The sequence below is a fragment of the Scleropages formosus genome, chromosome 18 (assembly GCF_900964775.1).
Source record: "Scleropages formosus chromosome 18, fSclFor1.1, whole genome shotgun sequence".
NCBI classification, from domain to species: Eukaryota; Metazoa; Chordata; class Actinopteri; order Osteoglossiformes; family Osteoglossidae; genus Scleropages; species Scleropages formosus.
The window spans coordinates 19,164,121-19,181,660 of NC_041823.1; the positions used below are offsets into that span (position 1 = coordinate 19,164,121).

Below are 17,540 nucleotides of genomic sequence, written 5' to 3' on the forward strand. Positions count from 1 at the left end.
AAGAACTTCAGAAACCAGCAAGTAAACGGAGCAAGGATTGTTCTAGAATTACAGGTAAGAGCAGTTGATAAGCTGATCAGGAATCCACAACTCTGCAGGCTTCTTGTTGGCTTTTTTTTTTTTTTGGCTTCTTTTTCAATTGCATCATTTTTTTCGTGCTCAAACATGACGCACGTGAAATAAGCAGTCAGAGCCATTTCACTTCATATACTTTATTTCGCGCAAAATCCTTTGAAATTATTTTACAAAAACACTTTATATTAAATAGCAATCCTGCGGGGAGGGGGAGATGAATGAGGAGACGCAACGTTCGCTCTTTTTCACTTGAACACTTTGAGCCAACAGTCGCAAACTTCCTTCTCTTTAGTGTTGGTCTGGTCTCGTCAGCATCCGCATCGCTCCCATTTTTTCCAAACTCTTCACGCGCGGCTCCGGCATTAAGTTGCGAGGTGGCACGATGAAATGAGAACGTTAATTACTTGTCTTTTTATATGTTTTGTAAAACTGAGGTGTGTATAAAAATGAGATAGCAAAGTTGAAATGTTAAAATGTACTGTTTCGTGTTTCTCATTTGATGCCCCCTCGGTCCGACTTCCGCTCTCCCCCCTCAGGCTCCGTAAACGCTCTCGGTGCTGTACGTCATGTATAGGAAAAGGTCCTCTTCGTGGTGCTCCTGAAAGGCGAGGCCGCGGAGAAAGTGTTAAGCGGGGCGAAAAGGGAGAAGAAGAAGGGCGCGTCTGGCGAATGTGAGCAAAACGAAGGGATTAATTACCTCGTAAATGACAGATAGCGGGGAGCTGGATGGGGGCAGCGAGTTGTGCACGAAAAAGAAGAGCGCCTCCTCTGGCCGCACCGACACGCGCTGCCTGATCAGGAAGCACAGCTGACCCACTGTGAACCAGAAGCAGAGGTGCTGACAGCGACGGATTCCGCGGAAAAAAAAAAAAAAAACACAACCGCTGTCTTTCCGGAGCTGTATTAAGCCTGCGTGACTAAGAGTGAGAGAATCGTAGTACTCACGCACAGTCTCGTCGCAAGCCGTTTTGCTGACTTGCATTTCTTCGCCAACGAACGGTCACACGTTCAGCACCAGTAAGAAGAAGCAATGAATGGAAGAAGTGGGTGAACAGAGGGAGTCTGAACTAACCTGTCAGATCAGATGGGACAAGATACTTCTTCTTATCCAGATCTGGAGCTCTTGATCTGGGAGCCCTCTCCACAATGATCTAATGACAGAAGCACACTGAACTTTAAAATGCTAAGCAAAGCGTGGCGAGGCAAGCTCCGACATCCACCTGAAATCAAGGCGAGGTTCATGTTGACAGGACGCATGCGCGATCGGAGGCTGTCGCTGCAACGCGAAGCCTGCGTCCGTGTCATCCGGTTGAGGTGTTTGGGACGGATCCCTCTCGAGGTTAGAGGGAAACTGACCGGGATCTTGTCAGGGTGCTTGGCTCGGACCCTCTCCCCTTCCGCTCTCCTCACTTCCAGAGGCACGGAGCGCTGATACGGACTTCCCATCTGGAGAGAAATGGTGGTGAGCGTTACACTTGGCTGACCAGACTCTGCACACATGAGCGAACTGATCCAAATCTGTAGCTACACACAGATTTAGCCAAGCGGTTCGAAGACCCCCCCCCCCCCCCCCACCACCCCCAGCTTGTAGACTCCAAACTTACACTGCAGATGATGTATGACATGCATTTCAGTGCTTAGGCATTTGAGGAATCATCCTACAACTAGAATGAGTCTTCATTCATAGTTTGATTACTGGGATCTTTGGAGAAAAGGGTAAAAAGGCGAGTTCAGTCACTGATTAACTGAGATGACCTCCTTACTCCTGGGATCAAGCACGTTGGTGTCGTTTCCACTGTGGAAGAACACTAGTTGCGTGCAGGGTTGCAGCAAACAGAGTCAATTTACAGTTCACGGGCATTCACACTGGCTCTAAATAAGCGGAGCATTTTAACATACCTAATTAGATTTCCCATAATTGCGTGATCGTGAATGGGAGAATTTCGGTACACAAAAGACGCGTCTTTTCAATGATGAAACGGATAACACACAGTTGGCGCTTTACTTTCTACAACAAAGCGACACAGCCAGCATTTTATTTGTCCAAAACACAAAGAAAACAGAATGCGATCAAGTGCAGGTATTCCGTGGGTTATAACAGACAAAATACTCTATCCGATCAGCTACACAGCAGTGCGGCTAACAGTCTGAGTCTCGCACCATCATCATGATCAACTCACCTTCTGCTCTTCTGCAAAAAATAAAGAATGAAGAAAAATATCACACAACAAAAAATCTGATTCTTTCTTCCAGTTAGTGTTCTGGGACTTTAGAGACTCTGAATAAATAATACCAGTGACAAAATATTTCTTTTTCGAAAATCGGATTTTAAAATGTCGACTGTCAAGTTCTCTCGTGGAAACAACAACAAACAGGTCTCCGCCCCTTTAGGTGTTTTAGCCAATGACCTACGAGCTCATAGACTGAAACCATCTCTAACCAATACCGTGGCGCATAAGGCGGGGTTTTTTTGTTGACAACGCTTCCATTGGGTTTTTTTTCACTCTTGTAAAGCCCTAGCAGCCAGTGTTTGCCCTTAATTCTGCATAAGACGCACGCGAATCTCTATGTTTGAACCAATGAAAAAGGAGGGCACGAGAGTGGGCGGGTTCGGGGAAAAGACCGCACTGTACATGTTTTCTGTGCTGCTCTTCGAGAGCCAAGCGTTCGAAGCGTTCCGCACGTTCGGGCCTGTTGAATGACACCCGCGCAGGAATTTCCTGTCGCTCCTAATCGCTCTTTTTCGCGTTTATTTTGGGCATTCTTGCATGCGAAATAAAACTCTTAAACAGCAATAAAGGAGCCTCCTGGCAAAATTTTGACAAAAAGTAATGTTATTTCTCACGGTAAATAATGTATCGAGCCGCGTTACCGCAAGTTTCAGCGGGAAACTCGTTTATTGTAATACTAGTTGCATTATGGGAAAAATGTGAATTACGTGTGTTGGACCCCGTTTTCTGAGGGATGGATGGATGTACAGTGAAAATGATGCCAGTAGCCTTTCCTTGAAGTTTGCACTTAATTCGAATGCACTTTATTGAGATTGATGGAAACAAAACAAAGACTAAAACCATGTTTTATTTCACATGAAGAATGTATTCAAACTGGCTGAAATGAATGTTTAAAGACAAAGAACTGTCACTGTTGACCCCTATGTACATCTAATAAGAGTCCCCAGGTTTGACACTTTGTTCAGACACGAAAGAAGCCAAACCCAAGCCTCTTCATTTCCCAAACCACCGCCACCACGACCTCAACTGGTATATTAACATAATAATTTCATTACTTGCCCAGCAATGATATGTACATACATACATGATTTGACATCCAAACAGGACTACATATGATAACTGCAGATGGGGAATTGGAGAGCAAGGTCCACAAGGAAAAGGACTAAAACTAATCCTTTTGACAGTCGCATGCTTTGTGTTTCCACAGAGCCTTTCTTTGTCAGTTACACGTTTCTCTCAATATCCCATCAACTACTCTGTTTATATCATTCTTAAAAATGATAACTAAGAAAATCCACCAATAATAAATTCCTGCTGAACCATAAAACCTTTAGTTTTGGCAATATCTGTATTATTTAATCACGATGTTATGTATCTCAGTCTGCAAACACATTTAATTTCAAAATAGCACATTTTCCCTCTACCTGTCAGTATATTTTAATGTCTAATGATACTAGAGTGTCTGTTTTAAATAGTACACTCCAGAAAGTCAAAATATAACATGTAGTGATTTTTTTCATCCAGTTTGTCTTAAACGGAATTATTTAACTGGATGTATTTTTTTTTTAGTATTTAGCCTGGCGTTTGTAATTACAGGGCCCAGTTTAGACTATCTTGGTTGGGTCTCTTGGACATAAGATTAAATCAAATTAGGTACCAGGAATATATGCTATTACGCTGTTTTAAAAACAAAACAATATAATATTATTAGCTTATATTTGACACAAACATGTTAATCAACAAAATTATAGCTGTAGAGAAATCCTTGCTTTCTGTCCTGCAAACTTTTTTTAAAATTTTGCCAAAGTCTAAGTTTTTTGTTTCATCCGGAACCCATTCTATGGATAATATTGCAAGGCTATTGAGTCTATCTCAGATCACGTTTAACCTTAGGTAGGATTTGATCAATTTTAACTTGGAAAAGCTCCGATCCCCTGATGCCACTGAGACTGGTATTGTTAAAAGTATTTATAGAGCAAAAAAAAATAGCTCTGTCATTCAAAGCAAGGAATTCCAGATTGTTCAAATGCTTTCGAAAGCATAGAGAACAAAAAATTGCCTTTGGTGCGTCCATGTCCTCGACCAGCACTGTGCGGAACCCCCAACGGGAAGAGGGTCCCACTGGTTCGAACAGGTTCCAATGGCCTGATGGCGGCCTTGCCTTCGGACGCAAAACACTGCAGCGGTAAACCTTTCTTAATAAGTTGCAGCAGCATTTGTAATTTTCTGGGTGTCCAGCAGGTTGCGCTTTCTTGCTCTTTCGCTGACAATAGTCTCCAAATGTGAATCCGGGGCCCAGCCTCTTAGCCTGTCCGACAATCTTGTTCCCTCAACCCAGCCTGAGAGCCAGAAAAGAAACATCCTGGTATTACTTCCAATTCATACAAACAGGTGCTGAGCACAAACACTGAATTGGTTTTACTGCAGGAAACATGAAATTCCACCACATCATTTTGTGGAACGCCTCCTTCGCAAAGGCACTTTTCACCTGTATTCCATATCTGCTGGACTTTAGCCTGCCCTGCTGCCTTACCATCACTACTCTGCTGGTGCACCAGTAGGACATCAGCTTTCTCCAGCGTTATTTCATCTGGTTGCTGGGCAACAAATGCTTTGATGCACTGAACCTGAGCAACATCTAAGGGTAAAAGACAGAGGTTACGTGTACTATCAGCGGTGCAGTGCATCTTCTCTGAGCGCCACAATATCTCTTGTGTAATAATGAAGAAAAACACAAACCCTGAGCCGCTGAGTAGTCTACCTCAGGATGAGGACGGGACAGACCTGATATCCACCGCAGTTTATCACTCCTGACAGGTAATGTGAACACGGGGAACGTGATTAAACCAACTGGAAACTTCTACGAAAGACCTGAGTTATCACATTATTTTTTCATCTCGTTTCATCGGAACAATGATCAGGCAATGTTATCATTCATATTGACACAGACGCCTGCTGTTTAGGCTGTTTTAAGAAGAGAGCTATCCAGTGAGCATGAAGGTCAGGTGCGAAATGGAGCTCCATACTGTGACTCTGTGCAGAGCAGCAGGGCCCGCTGTGGTGACAGGTGGAGGCGGAACAGGTTCTTCTGCAGCGAGTGCAGTTTGACGCGGCAGTTCTCGACCCGGATGTCTGTCGTTGGGGCGTAGTTGATCACGGTGAACCTGCCGCCTCTAATGGTGGGGAAGTAGAGGAGAAGAGAGAGCTTAGGAGGACCAGCACAACGAAACAGAGGTGAACAGGAATAAACATGTACAGCAGTAGCATGCTCAGCGTTGATGCAAGGCATGAAGTAACTGGAGCCGTATCCAATCCTAGGATGAGAGCACTGCGGAACATATAATGGCATCTTGATGTACCCACTCTTTCTGGAGAGAAAGCAGCAGGTAGTCATTAAAAAGGTGCATATAGATGTTCCTCTCTGTCTCCTTTAGAGCAAAGTCACGCATTTCTGCCACGGCGCCTTCTCGCACGAGCCTGCGGGACTGGCTGATGAGAGGAAGCGTCTGAAAAGAATGAGACACCAGATATGCTCTGCTCAGCGACAGCGACACCTTGTAGAACAAGACTCACACATGTTTGCGCTTGTGATCGTTTTATGAAGGTTTGCTCAGCCGACCTTCAACAGCTGCCCAATACGTGTGACACACATAGCAACGAAATGACTGGACATGAAGATGATTTTTACCCTGCACTCAAAGTCCACTTTGGAACTCAGTGAGACCAAAGACTCGATGCTTTTCATCTGGGTGATGCTGTCATTGCTTTCTTGAATGATCTAAAAGAGATGATATGCTTCATTAAAGGCGAGACCAGAGGAAGTCGGCAGTAACATTGTTGGGTATTTTATCCACATTTTTAATGCAAATTCTGTCTCCTGTATTTGAACACGGACTGAGAGGACAAAGAAAGACTGACGGCAGACCTTCTCCAGCAATTTGAGGGCCTTGATGGCCTGGGCATCCTCCATTGTGTTTGGGGCTGTTCTCTTCACAATGTTCTGAAAGCAAAGCAGAAGTTCTCAGAATCAACGAGCCACAGTTTTCTCGCTAACAAGACGCAGAGGTGCAATGAGACATGACCTTAGGACAAGGACAGGAGTGATAAGGACCTGCACAAGAAGTTTGAGCCGTGTGATCCTCTGAAAAGGGAGGACAAGGAAAGAGCGGAGAGGTAGACGTTGGCACACTGGATTGCGCTCCAGGTTCTCCACCACACGCCGGAACCCTGGACACTCTGCCCTGAGACACAAGGAGAGGACACACGCACGCTGACTGGCTGTATACTGTACACCGTATGCAAGCAGTGTTAATGACCTCTGCTAAAGTTAAATGAACTCTGAGGTCGATTTAAATTTGCACACATAGTAACAACATAAATTGCTCTCAGCGCAGATATAACTCTGCTGGTGTTACGCTTTAATAAATCAACACTGGACAAAGTAATTATTAAAGCGATTGGCTGAAATGATGCTACAGCTGAATCCAATAACAATCTTTTGAAAGGAAGAGCAGGTTGGTGTGACATACAAACAAGACTTAAAATAAACTGCAGATGAGACCGTATTAAACGCAGAAGTCAAATACAAGAAGTTCTCTCAGCTGAAATGTGTCAGCAATCTTACATAAGTCTTTGGTACGTCTTGTCCTGGTATGATTGATTGGTCAAGTAAGGCACGTAGACCGAACGGAATCGAGGGCAGTAATGCATGATGATGTCACATACGGTGAAGTGCATTATGTCTTTCTCCACCTGCTCCTCCAGCTTCAACAGGAAACTGAGAAACAACAAAAAGAAGACATTTCAATAAGATCATCTGCCTATATTCTTACTGCTTCCGTATCTGACACCAGAGTTACATTTCCTTTCCATGTCACAATAAGTTGACCGAAAAATGTTTTAAGTGTCTTTAAAAATAGCAGAAGTAAGAATTCATCTGGCAATTTTTCCACATTAAGATGCAGATACGGAATAGAAAAACAGCAAAAAGTCATGGGAATTGCAGTATTCTCACCTGTGACTAACAGCTCGGACATCTACAAGCCTGGAAAAGAGCCACGTCTTGTCCTGTGCTGTCAGCAGTGCTCCTAACTGCTTTGACTTGAGAAAGTGGCCAACCACAATGTCTAAACTTTTACAGTAGGATGCTTCTGAAGTCACAACTTCAAACCTCACCTTGAATACAAAGAATGTGGATAAAACACATATTTAATATATAATAAATTTAAATGTAATCTAATTTCAAGACTATAAATTAATCCAATTCGCTCTAACAAAAGAATTTAACTTCAGATCATTTTTTTTCCATATTAAATTTGGACATTTTAGCCATTCATTGTCACTAACCGCTTGTTCAATGCAGGGATACAGTGGTCCTGAGCCTATTCAAAAAGGCAGGGCAGGGGGCAGTGTATGCCATGGACAGGATACCATCCCATCGCATGCCAATCGTTCGCTCACATAAGCACACTGTGGGCATTTTAAAGTCACCAATTCACCTAAAATACATGTCTTTGGATTGTGGTAGGAAGAAACCCATCCAATGAGATGAAATCCACATCTGAACCTACTGCCCAGGAAATGTTAGGGACCACATGCCACATGCTACACGCCACTGACATGTATCCTTGGATCGCAACATGGTAGATGAAGACTACCTCCTGTAAACGTCTCTGGTCTTCATTCAGCTCACTCAGTTCTCTGCTGTTCCTGACCCCTGGAAGATCCTGCCAGAGAGTGGGGGACTGGGAAAGGGAGATTGAGAGTCGCGGAGAAGGGGGTCGCAAAGAGGAGCCGACAGGTGCTGAGAGGGTGCTGATGTTGCTTAAGGAGTTGGAATGGATCAAGGAGTTAGGGTGGGGGATGGCAGGAAGGGGTGGCAGAGGACGACGAGCTGGTGGGGGCGAAGGGAGTGGCGAGCCGGAGGACAGCGTGTCGGAGCGACACTGGCGCAGAATCTCCTGGTTCTGAACCACCTCGCTGTACTGTTGGTAGAGCTGCGAGTCTGGGAAGAAAAGGGGGAAATCAGGACTTCATTCTTCAGCTCTTACCTATTTATATTGTATTTATGTGAATCATCAGTTGACCCAGGGCTTTTTCTACAGGTTAGGAAATGCAGAGGCCTGTAGAAGCCTGTCGCAAACCCCTGAGGCTTGAAACTAATACAAAGGTTGCTGTTTTTTTTTTTGTTATTTGGAGCACAACTGGGCTACATTCTCAAGTTTTCACAAGTCTCAATATTTTATAATTGTGTGGTTAGAGACTAACTGCCACTTTGACATGTTTTTTGTAACAGCATACTGAGCAAAGACTAATACAACTGCCACTATTTGGCCTCGTTGCTTTTGAATGCTTCTTTAAACTGCGGTGTTTATCTGTAAGCTACTAAAAATATAGTGGGGAATAGCAAGGTATGTAATGTTTAATGTTCAAAAAAAAATGTGTTGATTCAAACCACATAGTGCAAAGGATTAGTGCAAAAATGTGAAGTTGGGTTCCTCACTGTAAAACTTTGAGTTCCTCTTCTTCGATCTTTGAATGGTCTCTGTTAGTTTTCTTGATGGGAGATATGGCGGCACAGGGAAAAAAGGGACATTTAATTCCAGTAAGTAAACTAGTTTTCCACTGTATTTCACAATGTAGACCTCTGACAGATGTATAACAGCATTAAAAACAAGGTAGCATTTCCCAATACTCTACCAATATTTGTTATTGTGTTGACTGTGGGAGTCGTGAAACCAAAACAATCAGAACAATACTTAACGTCCACAAGTTTCATTTTATCCATTTGTAAAACTGAATATTTCACTGGAGCAATAAAAGTGCCATCTCAAAGGTGCAGCAACATCACCGTTCCTGAAAACTGGCAGACTTCAAATGAAAAGTCCATCCACCCATCCATCATCCACACCCCCTTGTCCCAAGAGGGGTTGCGGCGAGCCGGAGCCCAACCCAGCAACACAGGATGCAAGGCTGGAGGGGGAGGGGACGCACCCAGGACGGGACGTCAGTCCATCGCAAGGCACCCCAGGCAGGACTCGAACTCCAGGCCCACCAGAGATCAGGACCCGGCCAAACCCACTGCACCACCACACACCCCCAAATGAAAAGTCTATGTTCTTAATCACTTTGCCACTAGTTTAAACAGTTTTCAATATTTAACGTCTCAGGGACGGAGAGCGTGGTGTAGTGGTGGATTCAACTGATGCCCGCTGTGTGGTGGGTCTGGGGTCCAAGCCCCGCTTGGGGTGCCTTGCAATGGACTGGCGTCCCATCTGGGGTGTGTCCCCTCCCCCTCCAGCCTTGCACCTTGTGTTGCCGGGTTAGGCTCCAGTTTGCCGTAACCCCACTTGGGACAAGGGGTTGTTGGCGATGGATGTATCAGTGTACTTTATTATATTGTTGGTAGCATTCAAATGACCTTATGATGCAAATAATCTGGCAATCATCCTGAACTGCTATACTGTTTCTATTTATATATGCCATAGTGATTAGCAATCTATTTATAAATGCAAAAGGCCTCACATTTGAATACAGAAATGCAAGCGAGGGACTTATTTTTGAACTCTTTAGGCTGTTGTTATTGAAGTCCCTTGTGAGTTTAAATGATCTTTACATTGAATTTTTCAAGTGCAGCCTGGGAGCCTTTGAAAGCTCAGAACAGCAGTTTCCCTGCTATCTAATCAGAGGACCATCTGTTCAGTAAACATGGTCTTACCTGAGCTCCGATTCGCTCCAGCTGTAACTGAGTTCGTCATCGTCATCTGGAAAACAGGACACAGCGTGACACCACAGTGTGTCCATACCCCGGATTAGACTATTTTCACGACCTCTGTTTTCGCTCCGTTTTTGGATTAACAAAACCTGACCTGATACCATCTAAAATAAGCTGTGGAAAGATCAGAGTTTACCATGAAAGTAATTTGAAACCCAAACCTAACATGTGAAATACATTAAGTTTTGAATCACTTACATTTAACATTTACATTAATTCATTAGCGGACACTTTTCTCCGAAGCGACGTACGTCTCCGAGAACAATGCGAAAGGTGTATTAGGCCAACAGGAGAGATCCGGATGCAGACGTGAGTCTTGAGAACAATTTGTCACATACCACAGTATAAACCAGCGCACATTACAAGAGTAGCTGCATACAGGATTTTTTTTTTTTTAAATTACTAAACAGGCCTCCTCAGACTACACTAGCCAACCAGCATTGCTCTGTAGAATAACATATCTTACTATTTGTTCATTGTACTCTTTCTTACCTGATATGCTGAAAATTCTAGTCCTCCGATCTCGTCCTACACCTTCCTCCACATCTCCACTCTTCTCCGTCTTACGGAACCCCCTCCTCCTGCTCCGTACCTCCTTTCCCAGGTCTCGAAAACTGCTGGTGCATTCTGTCGCTCCTCTCTCTGTCACCGTCCTTCCCCCTTCCTTGTCTTCAAGGCTGACATTAACATGGTCCTTGCTGGGGCTGTGGACAGGGCTAGGGCAACTGTTAGATTTGGAGAGCTGTGTTTTTGTCAAAGGGTAATCATCCTGGTAAGCCTGCGCGCCTGTATCGCTTTCTCTTGCCGTTGTCTCCGGGTCTCTACCTGCACCCGTCTGCCCCTCTGTCTCTATAATTATGCAAGGGTTTGGGTATGACTCCACGTGTGCTGGTCTCTCACATAGCCCTTGCGTCTTTTCCTCTCTTTCACTTTCCACTGTGTCGGTATCTCTCCCTGTATTTCCTTGGGCTTCTGGAGACTCCTGGTCACCGTTGTTGGTGTCAGTCAGCACGTCTGTGTGCATCCCAGGTTCTGGAACTTCCTGGTTCGTTACGGCGGGAGACAACTCTTTCGCATTACTGTTAAAGGAGTCTTGGGTAGGCCATGCATCCATCTGTTGCTGCACCTCCAAATACAGTTCCCCGCTTTTCTGTAATTCCATTTGCTCCAAAGCGTGATCCTCAGAGGAGCCTGCAATTTCAGTCCCAACATCCCCTGCAGGCTTTAGTTCAGGGCAAGGTTCTTCCTTACATTGTTCTTCCACTCTGGTCAACGCATCCAGCCCTGCATGACTCCGATCTTCTGTTGAATACGACTCTGTGCGTGTCTTCCTGTCTCCCGTAAGCGTGACTTCATGCTCAATCTCTTTGCCAGCTTCGGATGCTGTTTCCAAATAAGGCTCAGTCTCCCTGATTGCTTCATGTTGGTTTTTACATAAACTTTCAGTTTCTGTTTCACTTTTTCCAGTCGTAATATTCCCTCTGGCTTCCGTGTCTGCGTTTTCAGAATATGTATTACTTCCATCCTTTTCTGAATACTGATCAGTCTCTTTAGGTGCAATATCGCAAATATGAATTCCAGAGCTATCATCACTGTGCTCCATGTTATAGACAGGTGAGTCACCCATGTCTTTCTCCTTCTCTTCTTGCTCTGTATTTGATTCCTTTATTTCGGTGCCGCTTTCTTCTTCTTTCTCACTGCTTTCTTCCATCTCTTTTTGATCCGGAGGACCTCCCTGAGTACGTGACCTAGGCAGTGTCTGTCCAATCACACAGAAGAGAGTGACTTTTGGATCTTGTCTCTCGTTCTCATCTCCCTCTGTATCCAGCACAACTTCCCTCTCTGTCTCTTCTTCCACTATATCTGTCTTCACATCTACACCCTCTTCCAAATTTCTTCTTTCAATGCATTCTTGTTCTCCCTCAGAGGGGCTGTCATTCTCCCTGTTCCTCTCTTGCTCACTGTATGTCTCACATAAGTCCTTCTCTTCATGATGTTCATATCCCACCTCCTCTCCACCAGCCTCCATCTGTCCCATACTCTTGCCTTCAGCAGGTTGCACATCTTCATTGGGACCCTCGCTCTCCCAAAATTCTTTGCAGTCATCAAACTTTTCTTCCTGTTCTTCCTCACCTCCGCTGGAGACTGTTACAAAGCCGTCCTCAATGGACAACTTTCTTTCCTCTTCCTCTTCCTGCATAGTGCTTTCTGTATCACTCTCGGAGGGCCTGAGTTTATCACCTGCCTTCTCCTCACTCTCATTCTCATCTGTGCTATCCATCTCATCATCCCTCTCCACAGAACCGTCTTCATCTTCTTGCCAGCTTCTTTCGCTTTCCTCGCTGTTCTCAGACTCCATGTCTCGGTCTTCATAAAATTCTCTGTTCAGCCATTTGTCATCTTCATCCTCATCGTCTTTGTCTCTTGCTGTGTCTCCTTCTCCTTGACCTGTTTCTCGATTCTCCCCCCGTTCCATAAATATGTCCTCTCGTCTCAGCCCTGTTGCACGACCTTCATTTAAGTCCTTTTCTGCATACCTATCGCTCAGTTGGTCTATAGCTCCTTCTCTTTCGGGGCATGTCTCCTCTTGCCCCTCTGAGGCTTCCTCCCTTCTCTCTGTCTTCCAAGGTTCTATCCACATCCTCTTGTGTCTTAGTCTCTCTACCCTCTCACTCTCTATATCTTCTGTCCACTCCCTCCGCTGTTTCCTCTCCCCCTCTGCTTTCCTTCCCCTGCTGCTCTCTACCCTCCTCCCCTTCTTCCTCTCTACGTCACTCCGTACTGAGCTCTCTGTCTCCTCGGCATTCTCCCCAGTCCTGTGTTTCCCTCCTCTTTCTTCTGGCTCACTGTATACATGATTGTAACTCTGGACTCCACCTCTGATGTCAGTGCCTATCTCCTCTTTGTTTTCTGTTTCTATGCCCCTCGGACTTTTTGGACGTTCTTCTCTGCATCTTTCCCGAAGTTGGCATCTCTCTCTTTCCTCTTTATGTTTTTTTCGCTCCCTGACATCAGCTTCCTCTCTGTGTTTCAGTCTCTCACTTGTTGCCTGTGAATTTGGTCCTTCTCTCCCCGTCTCTGGCTCTCTCCACTCCTTCCTACGTCTATGTTTTTCTTTGTATGTCTCCTGGTCCCTTTCTCTCATTTCATGTCTGTCTCTGTATCTCTCACTGTCTCTTACCTCCTCTCGCTCTCTGTATCTCTCCCTCGCTCTGTCCTCAGTAACTTTTGGCCTGTACCTATCCGTATACCTGTCCCCCTTTCTTTCCTCTTTATTCTCTCTCAGTCGGTCACTCTCTCTGAGTCTCTCTCTTATCATCTCAACCTCATTGTCCCCCTCGCTTCTGCTGTGTTTTTTTTTCAGACTCTGCTTTTCAAAGACCCTCTCTCTCTGTGTCTCTCCTTCACTATCCCCCTCACTTTTCGTGTCCCTCTGCCCTTCTTGCTTCCTTTCCCATCCTTCCCTGTCTGAAACATGTTCCCTTTCCCTTTCAACGAGTCTCTTTCCCTCGTTTGTATTATACGCAGACTCTCTTTCCAGCTGTCTTACTCTTTCTCTCTCCCTGTCTCTGACCCTCTCTCTTTCACTCCTTTGCTCGTTTTCCACCCGTTCATCCCTTTTTCTGTACCTAGGGCTGAATTCACTCCCTCTTTCCCTCCGTTGGTCGCAATCTCTCTCTCGTTCTCTAAGTCTCCTTCCATTGCTTCTATATTCTTCCCTCAACCCATCTCTCTCCCAGTCCCTCTGTCTGTCATTCTCTCTGTATCTATGTGCATCTTTTAATTCATCTCTTTTCTGGTATCTTAGAGTATCCCTTTCATTGACTCTTTCAAAGTCTTCCCTTTCTGCTCCCCTTGGTCGCTCAACGTATCTCCTTCCTACTTCTGCTTCTCTGGCAGTAACTTTTCTCGTCCTTTTTCCGTCTTCTCTTTCCCTGCTTGTTGTACCCACTTCACGCCACCTCTCTTTCCATACTGATAAGGCCCCTTCCCTCAATGGCTCTTTTTCTGACTTCGCATACCTTTTCTCCCTTTGTTGCGGTATTTTCAAGCAATCCCTCTCCTCTCTATAGCTTTGCCCAATTTCTCTTTCTTTCTCCCTCTTTCTATCCTTCATTCTTTGCATCTCTCGCTGTCTGCTCCAGTCCCCCTCTCTGTCTCTCTCCCTCTCTCTGTCCTCTCGCACTTCAGTCTCACTTCGAGGGCTGGGTTCTCGCCCACTACGATCCCTGCATTGACGGTGGCTCTCAGGTGGATTCTGACTGGAGGGTTGTAAGGAACTGAAGAACATCCAGCTGAAGCGTTTGGTTGCCATGGCAACATTCTTTTTAGACTCTATGAGGAAAAAAAAAAAGATTTATAAAACCACACTCACAAAGGAAACTGCATTAATAGTTTCTTTGTATAGTGAATTCTTGTCATATTTTTGCAAAATTCTCTGGGTATTGCAAAGTGTACTGTTAATAATTATAATAACGTTATGTATCCATTCATATAGTGAAATTTTTATTGAAGGAAATCGAGTTCAATATCTTGCTCAGAAGTAAAGAATAAGGCCAGTTCTGGGATTTGAACCAGAAACCTAGTTCTTACAAGTCAATCTCCTTAAGCACTAATAGGCTCCTTTCTGCTCTATTTCTATTATAAGGAATAATTATTGCGTTTGCTGATTTTTTTTTTCAAAGCAACATACAATAGGTCATATTACTGGGCCAAATAATCTGGATAACTATAAAAGCAAATATTGTTGAAGACTGACAGTAACCAGTGTCACTACTGCATAAGCTACATTATGAAAATCTATATTTCACCATAATTTATGCACTGATCAGTGTATTGTGAAATAATTCAGTAGTGTAAAAGTTATAAATTTCAAAGACCAGTTTATAAGGAGGAGACACATTCAGCTTTTAAGTTGGAAAGCACGGATTCTGTTTTGCTGCTGACTTTAGTGTATGCACACCAACACGTTACACACTTGAGAACGCAAACTGTAGGAAGACTTAGCAATAATGGAGGGTCATATAAATATTGTAGTATATAAACACTTACTAAACAGTGAAAAACTGAGGACATCTTAACAAACATAATGAAAAAACTCTCAAGACTTACCACAGCTAGATATGTTAGATGTCGCTTTCCTTATTCCAAATGCCGCATAGACAGACTGCTTAAAATTGCGCAATACGGCAGGATCCCATTTTTCTCCGTTCCGACACTGAAATCATTCTGTTTTCTGTGAGATCATTTTTTTTTAAAGTTTAACTAAATCTGCCTTTCCTTATCATTTGCACTGTCTTCTGAAAATAAATGCTTACGCCAGAACTCTCCACCTTTCCTCACGTACTTATTCCTTCTCCCCTCCTCCCTCCTTTCTCAAATTCCCAAACAAGTCTGAACAGATTGACACTTATCTTCACCTTTCTTTACCTCTCGTCCTGCCTTCCAGAGACTGTGCAAAAAAACACAGCGAAATCTACCACGGTTCACAAAATTTCGACGCGAAATGTGAGGCCTCTCGCTCAGTTTTCGTTAAACGTCATAAATATTTAGGGCCAAGTGGCGATTTGCAATCTTTCATTCCTCCTCTCCTTGAAGCTCCATTGCGAAGACAGGAAGTGTGTCTCCTGGGTGTTTCTCTTTGTGATTGGTGGATCCAGGGAGCCAGGTGTGTCGACACCAAGGCAGGTAAAGTCTGTCATGCGGTGGGGGAAGGGAAAGTTTTTAGCCTTCTGGAAGGAGTGCTGGGAAAGCAAAGCTTAACCGAGTCTTCAAGGAAACCTGAATGATCTAATCAAGACCTGGGACATTTTTAATTGTACAGTTACATTTCTGTACATAACACTGCCCAGCACAGACATTCTTATTCTTCATCCCTCCAGCACTACACCACCAAGGGTCATAATAAGTATAGTTCGGACTGCTGGAAGAATCATCGGCACACCCCCCGAGCTCTCCAAGAACTGCACTCGTCCAGGGTCAGTAAAAGGGCTAGCAAAATCATTCTAGACCCCTCACATCCAGGCCACTTCCTCTTCGAACCATTGCCATCTGGCCGGCGCTACAGAGCACTGAGCACCAGGACAGCCAGGCACAAGAAAAGTTTCTTTCCTTAGGCCATCTACCTCATGAACAGCTAAATCCCCCCTAGAGAGTAAATCAGTGCAATACACAACGCTATTCATATTTATATCTGTTTATCACATCATATGTCTTATTCACATTCCCTTGCATTTGTATAGAACATACCTGTACATACATACAATACCTAGTGACTATTTTTGTATATTGTGTACTTTATATTTTTTTATATATTTTTTTATCCTTCATTCACATATTCTATCTTCTCATCTGTCTTGTCACTCTCATTCTGTCTGTGCTGTGGAAGTTTCTGTCACCAAGACAAATTCCTTGTATGTGTGAACATACTTGGCAATAAAGCTCGTTCTGATTCTGATAAGAGATGAACGAGATGATCGTTCATGTCTAAAAATAACTGTTTACTACCGCCTTTCTTTGTTTGTAATATTTTTGCACAGCAACAGGTACATTCTGAATGTAGCAGGGCTAGATTCAAAAGTACATACAGGACAGCCATTCGCATTGGTCTTTCAGCAACTGCCCTCTGCAAAGTTTTTAACACATATTCATTATATGTATTATTGTATTTACAAAACAGAACTGTATTATTAGCTCACTTACATTGCAAAAGGTCTAAACACAGCAGGATACCCTGCATGTTTCCTAAATACTATTTTGGTATTTGCTATAACACTCATCTGCAGAACTGATTGTGGAAATGGAAAGATTTAATAATAACAAGATGCCATAATTTCTATAGTGTGATATAAACTTTTCTTGTTATCATGAGGGTGGCACAACTACGACAGTGGACACTTCAGGTGCCCTACAGTGCCTGAACTGTGGACTCAAAAGTGAATTTGAATCCAGTTCGGATTGTGCAGAGTTTGCATGTTCTCCCTATGGGTTTCCTCTGGGTGCTCTGGTTTCCTCCCACAATCTAAACCCGTGTTTCAGCTGATATCGAGTAGCCCTTAGAATCTCCGTACGAGTGAATGAGTATATAAAGACTGGCAGTACTCTGCCTTATCCTCTATGATTCCATAATAGGCTCCTGATCATTGCAACTCTTTATTACGATAAGCAGTTATCCATGAGTTCATTATTATTACATTTTTTTCATTTAGCTGATGCTTTTCTTCAAAGTGACTTACAATGTTAAGCTGCTTACAGTTTTTTACTCATTTGTACAGCCGGGTCATTTTTACTGGAGCAATTTTAGGGTAAGTGCCTTGCTCAAGGGTACTACAGCTGAGGGTAAGAACTGAACCTCTGACCTTTAGGTCCCAAAGCAGCAGCTGTAACTACTATGTTACCAACTGTCCAATCGTTGTTGTTATTTTTCTTATTATATAATAATAATAATAATAATAATACTT

General features: G+C 43.8%; 2 protein-coding genes across 4 annotated transcripts; both read right to left on the minus strand.

Moving 5' to 3' along the window:
• Positions 1–196: 196 nt before the first annotated feature.
• Positions 197–2,444, minus strand: LOC108924838 (gamma-aminobutyric acid receptor-associated protein-like 1). Its single transcript, XM_018736449.1, has 5 exons — positions 2,256–2,444; positions 1,432–1,521; positions 1,148–1,226; positions 773–891; positions 197–673 (listed from the first exon to the last, which is right to left on the minus strand). The coding sequence occupies exons 2-5, from the start codon at positions 1,519–1,521 to the stop codon at positions 608–610; spliced, it is 354 nt and encodes a 117-aa protein (XP_018591965.1). The 5' UTR covers positions 2,256–2,444; the 3' UTR covers positions 197–607.
• Positions 2,445–2,889: 445 nt separating this feature from the next.
• Positions 2,890–15,677, minus strand: arhgef5 (Rho guanine nucleotide exchange factor (GEF) 5). 3 transcript variants are annotated; one of them, XM_018735523.1, is made up of 15 exons: positions 15,193–15,677; positions 10,573–14,415; positions 10,024–10,069; positions 8,809–8,861; positions 7,964–8,310; positions 7,321–7,481; positions 6,931–7,083; positions 6,418–6,547; positions 6,232–6,306; positions 5,995–6,084; positions 5,670–5,812; positions 5,333–5,479; positions 5,046–5,116; positions 4,840–4,944; positions 2,890–4,645 (listed from the first exon to the last, which is right to left on the minus strand). In XM_018735523.1, exons 2-15 carry the CDS (start codon positions 14,393–14,395, stop codon positions 4,503–4,505), a joined length of 5,487 nt encoding a protein of 1,828 aa, XP_018591039.1. In that variant the 5' UTR covers positions 14,396–14,415; positions 15,193–15,677; the 3' UTR covers positions 2,890–4,502. The 3 variants fall into 3 exon arrangements, with proteins under 3 accessions (XP_018591039.1, XP_018591057.1, XP_018591049.1); XM_018735541.1 differs by lacking the exons at positions 2,890–4,645; positions 4,840–4,944; positions 5,670–5,812; XM_018735533.1 differs by lacking the exons at positions 2,890–4,645; positions 4,840–4,944; positions 5,670–5,812 and having other exon boundaries at positions 5,054–5,479.
• Between the last annotated feature and the right edge of the window lie 1,863 nt (positions 15,678–17,540).

Excerpts from the sequence above, each read along its gene's own strand:
- arhgef5 (XM_018735523.1), bottom strand. The coding sequence starts at position 14,395 with ATGGCAACCAAACGCTTCAGCTGGATGTTCTTCAGTTCCTTACAACCC. Across the intron at positions 8,862-10,023 it reads TGGAGCGAATCGGAGCTCAG|AAAACTAACAGAGACCATTC; the intron begins GTAAGACCATGT and ends TCTCCCATCAAG. Across the intron at positions 6,548-6,930 it reads AAGACGTACCAAAGACTTAT|GGCAGAGTGTCCAGGGTTCC; the intron begins GTAAGATTGCTG and ends CTTGTGTCTCAG.
- LOC108924838 (XM_018736449.1), bottom strand. The coding sequence starts at position 1,521 with ATGGGAAGTCCGTATCAGCGCTCCGTGCCTCTGGAAGTGAGGAGAGCG. Across the intron at positions 1,227-1,431 it reads AGCACCCTGACAAGATCCCG|ATCATTGTGGAGAGGGCTCC; the intron begins GTCAGTTTCCCT and ends TTCTGTCATTAG. Across the intron at positions 674-772 it reads CGCTATCTGTCATTTACGAG|GAGCACCACGAAGAGGACCT; the intron begins GTAATTAATCCC and ends CTCGCCTTTCAG.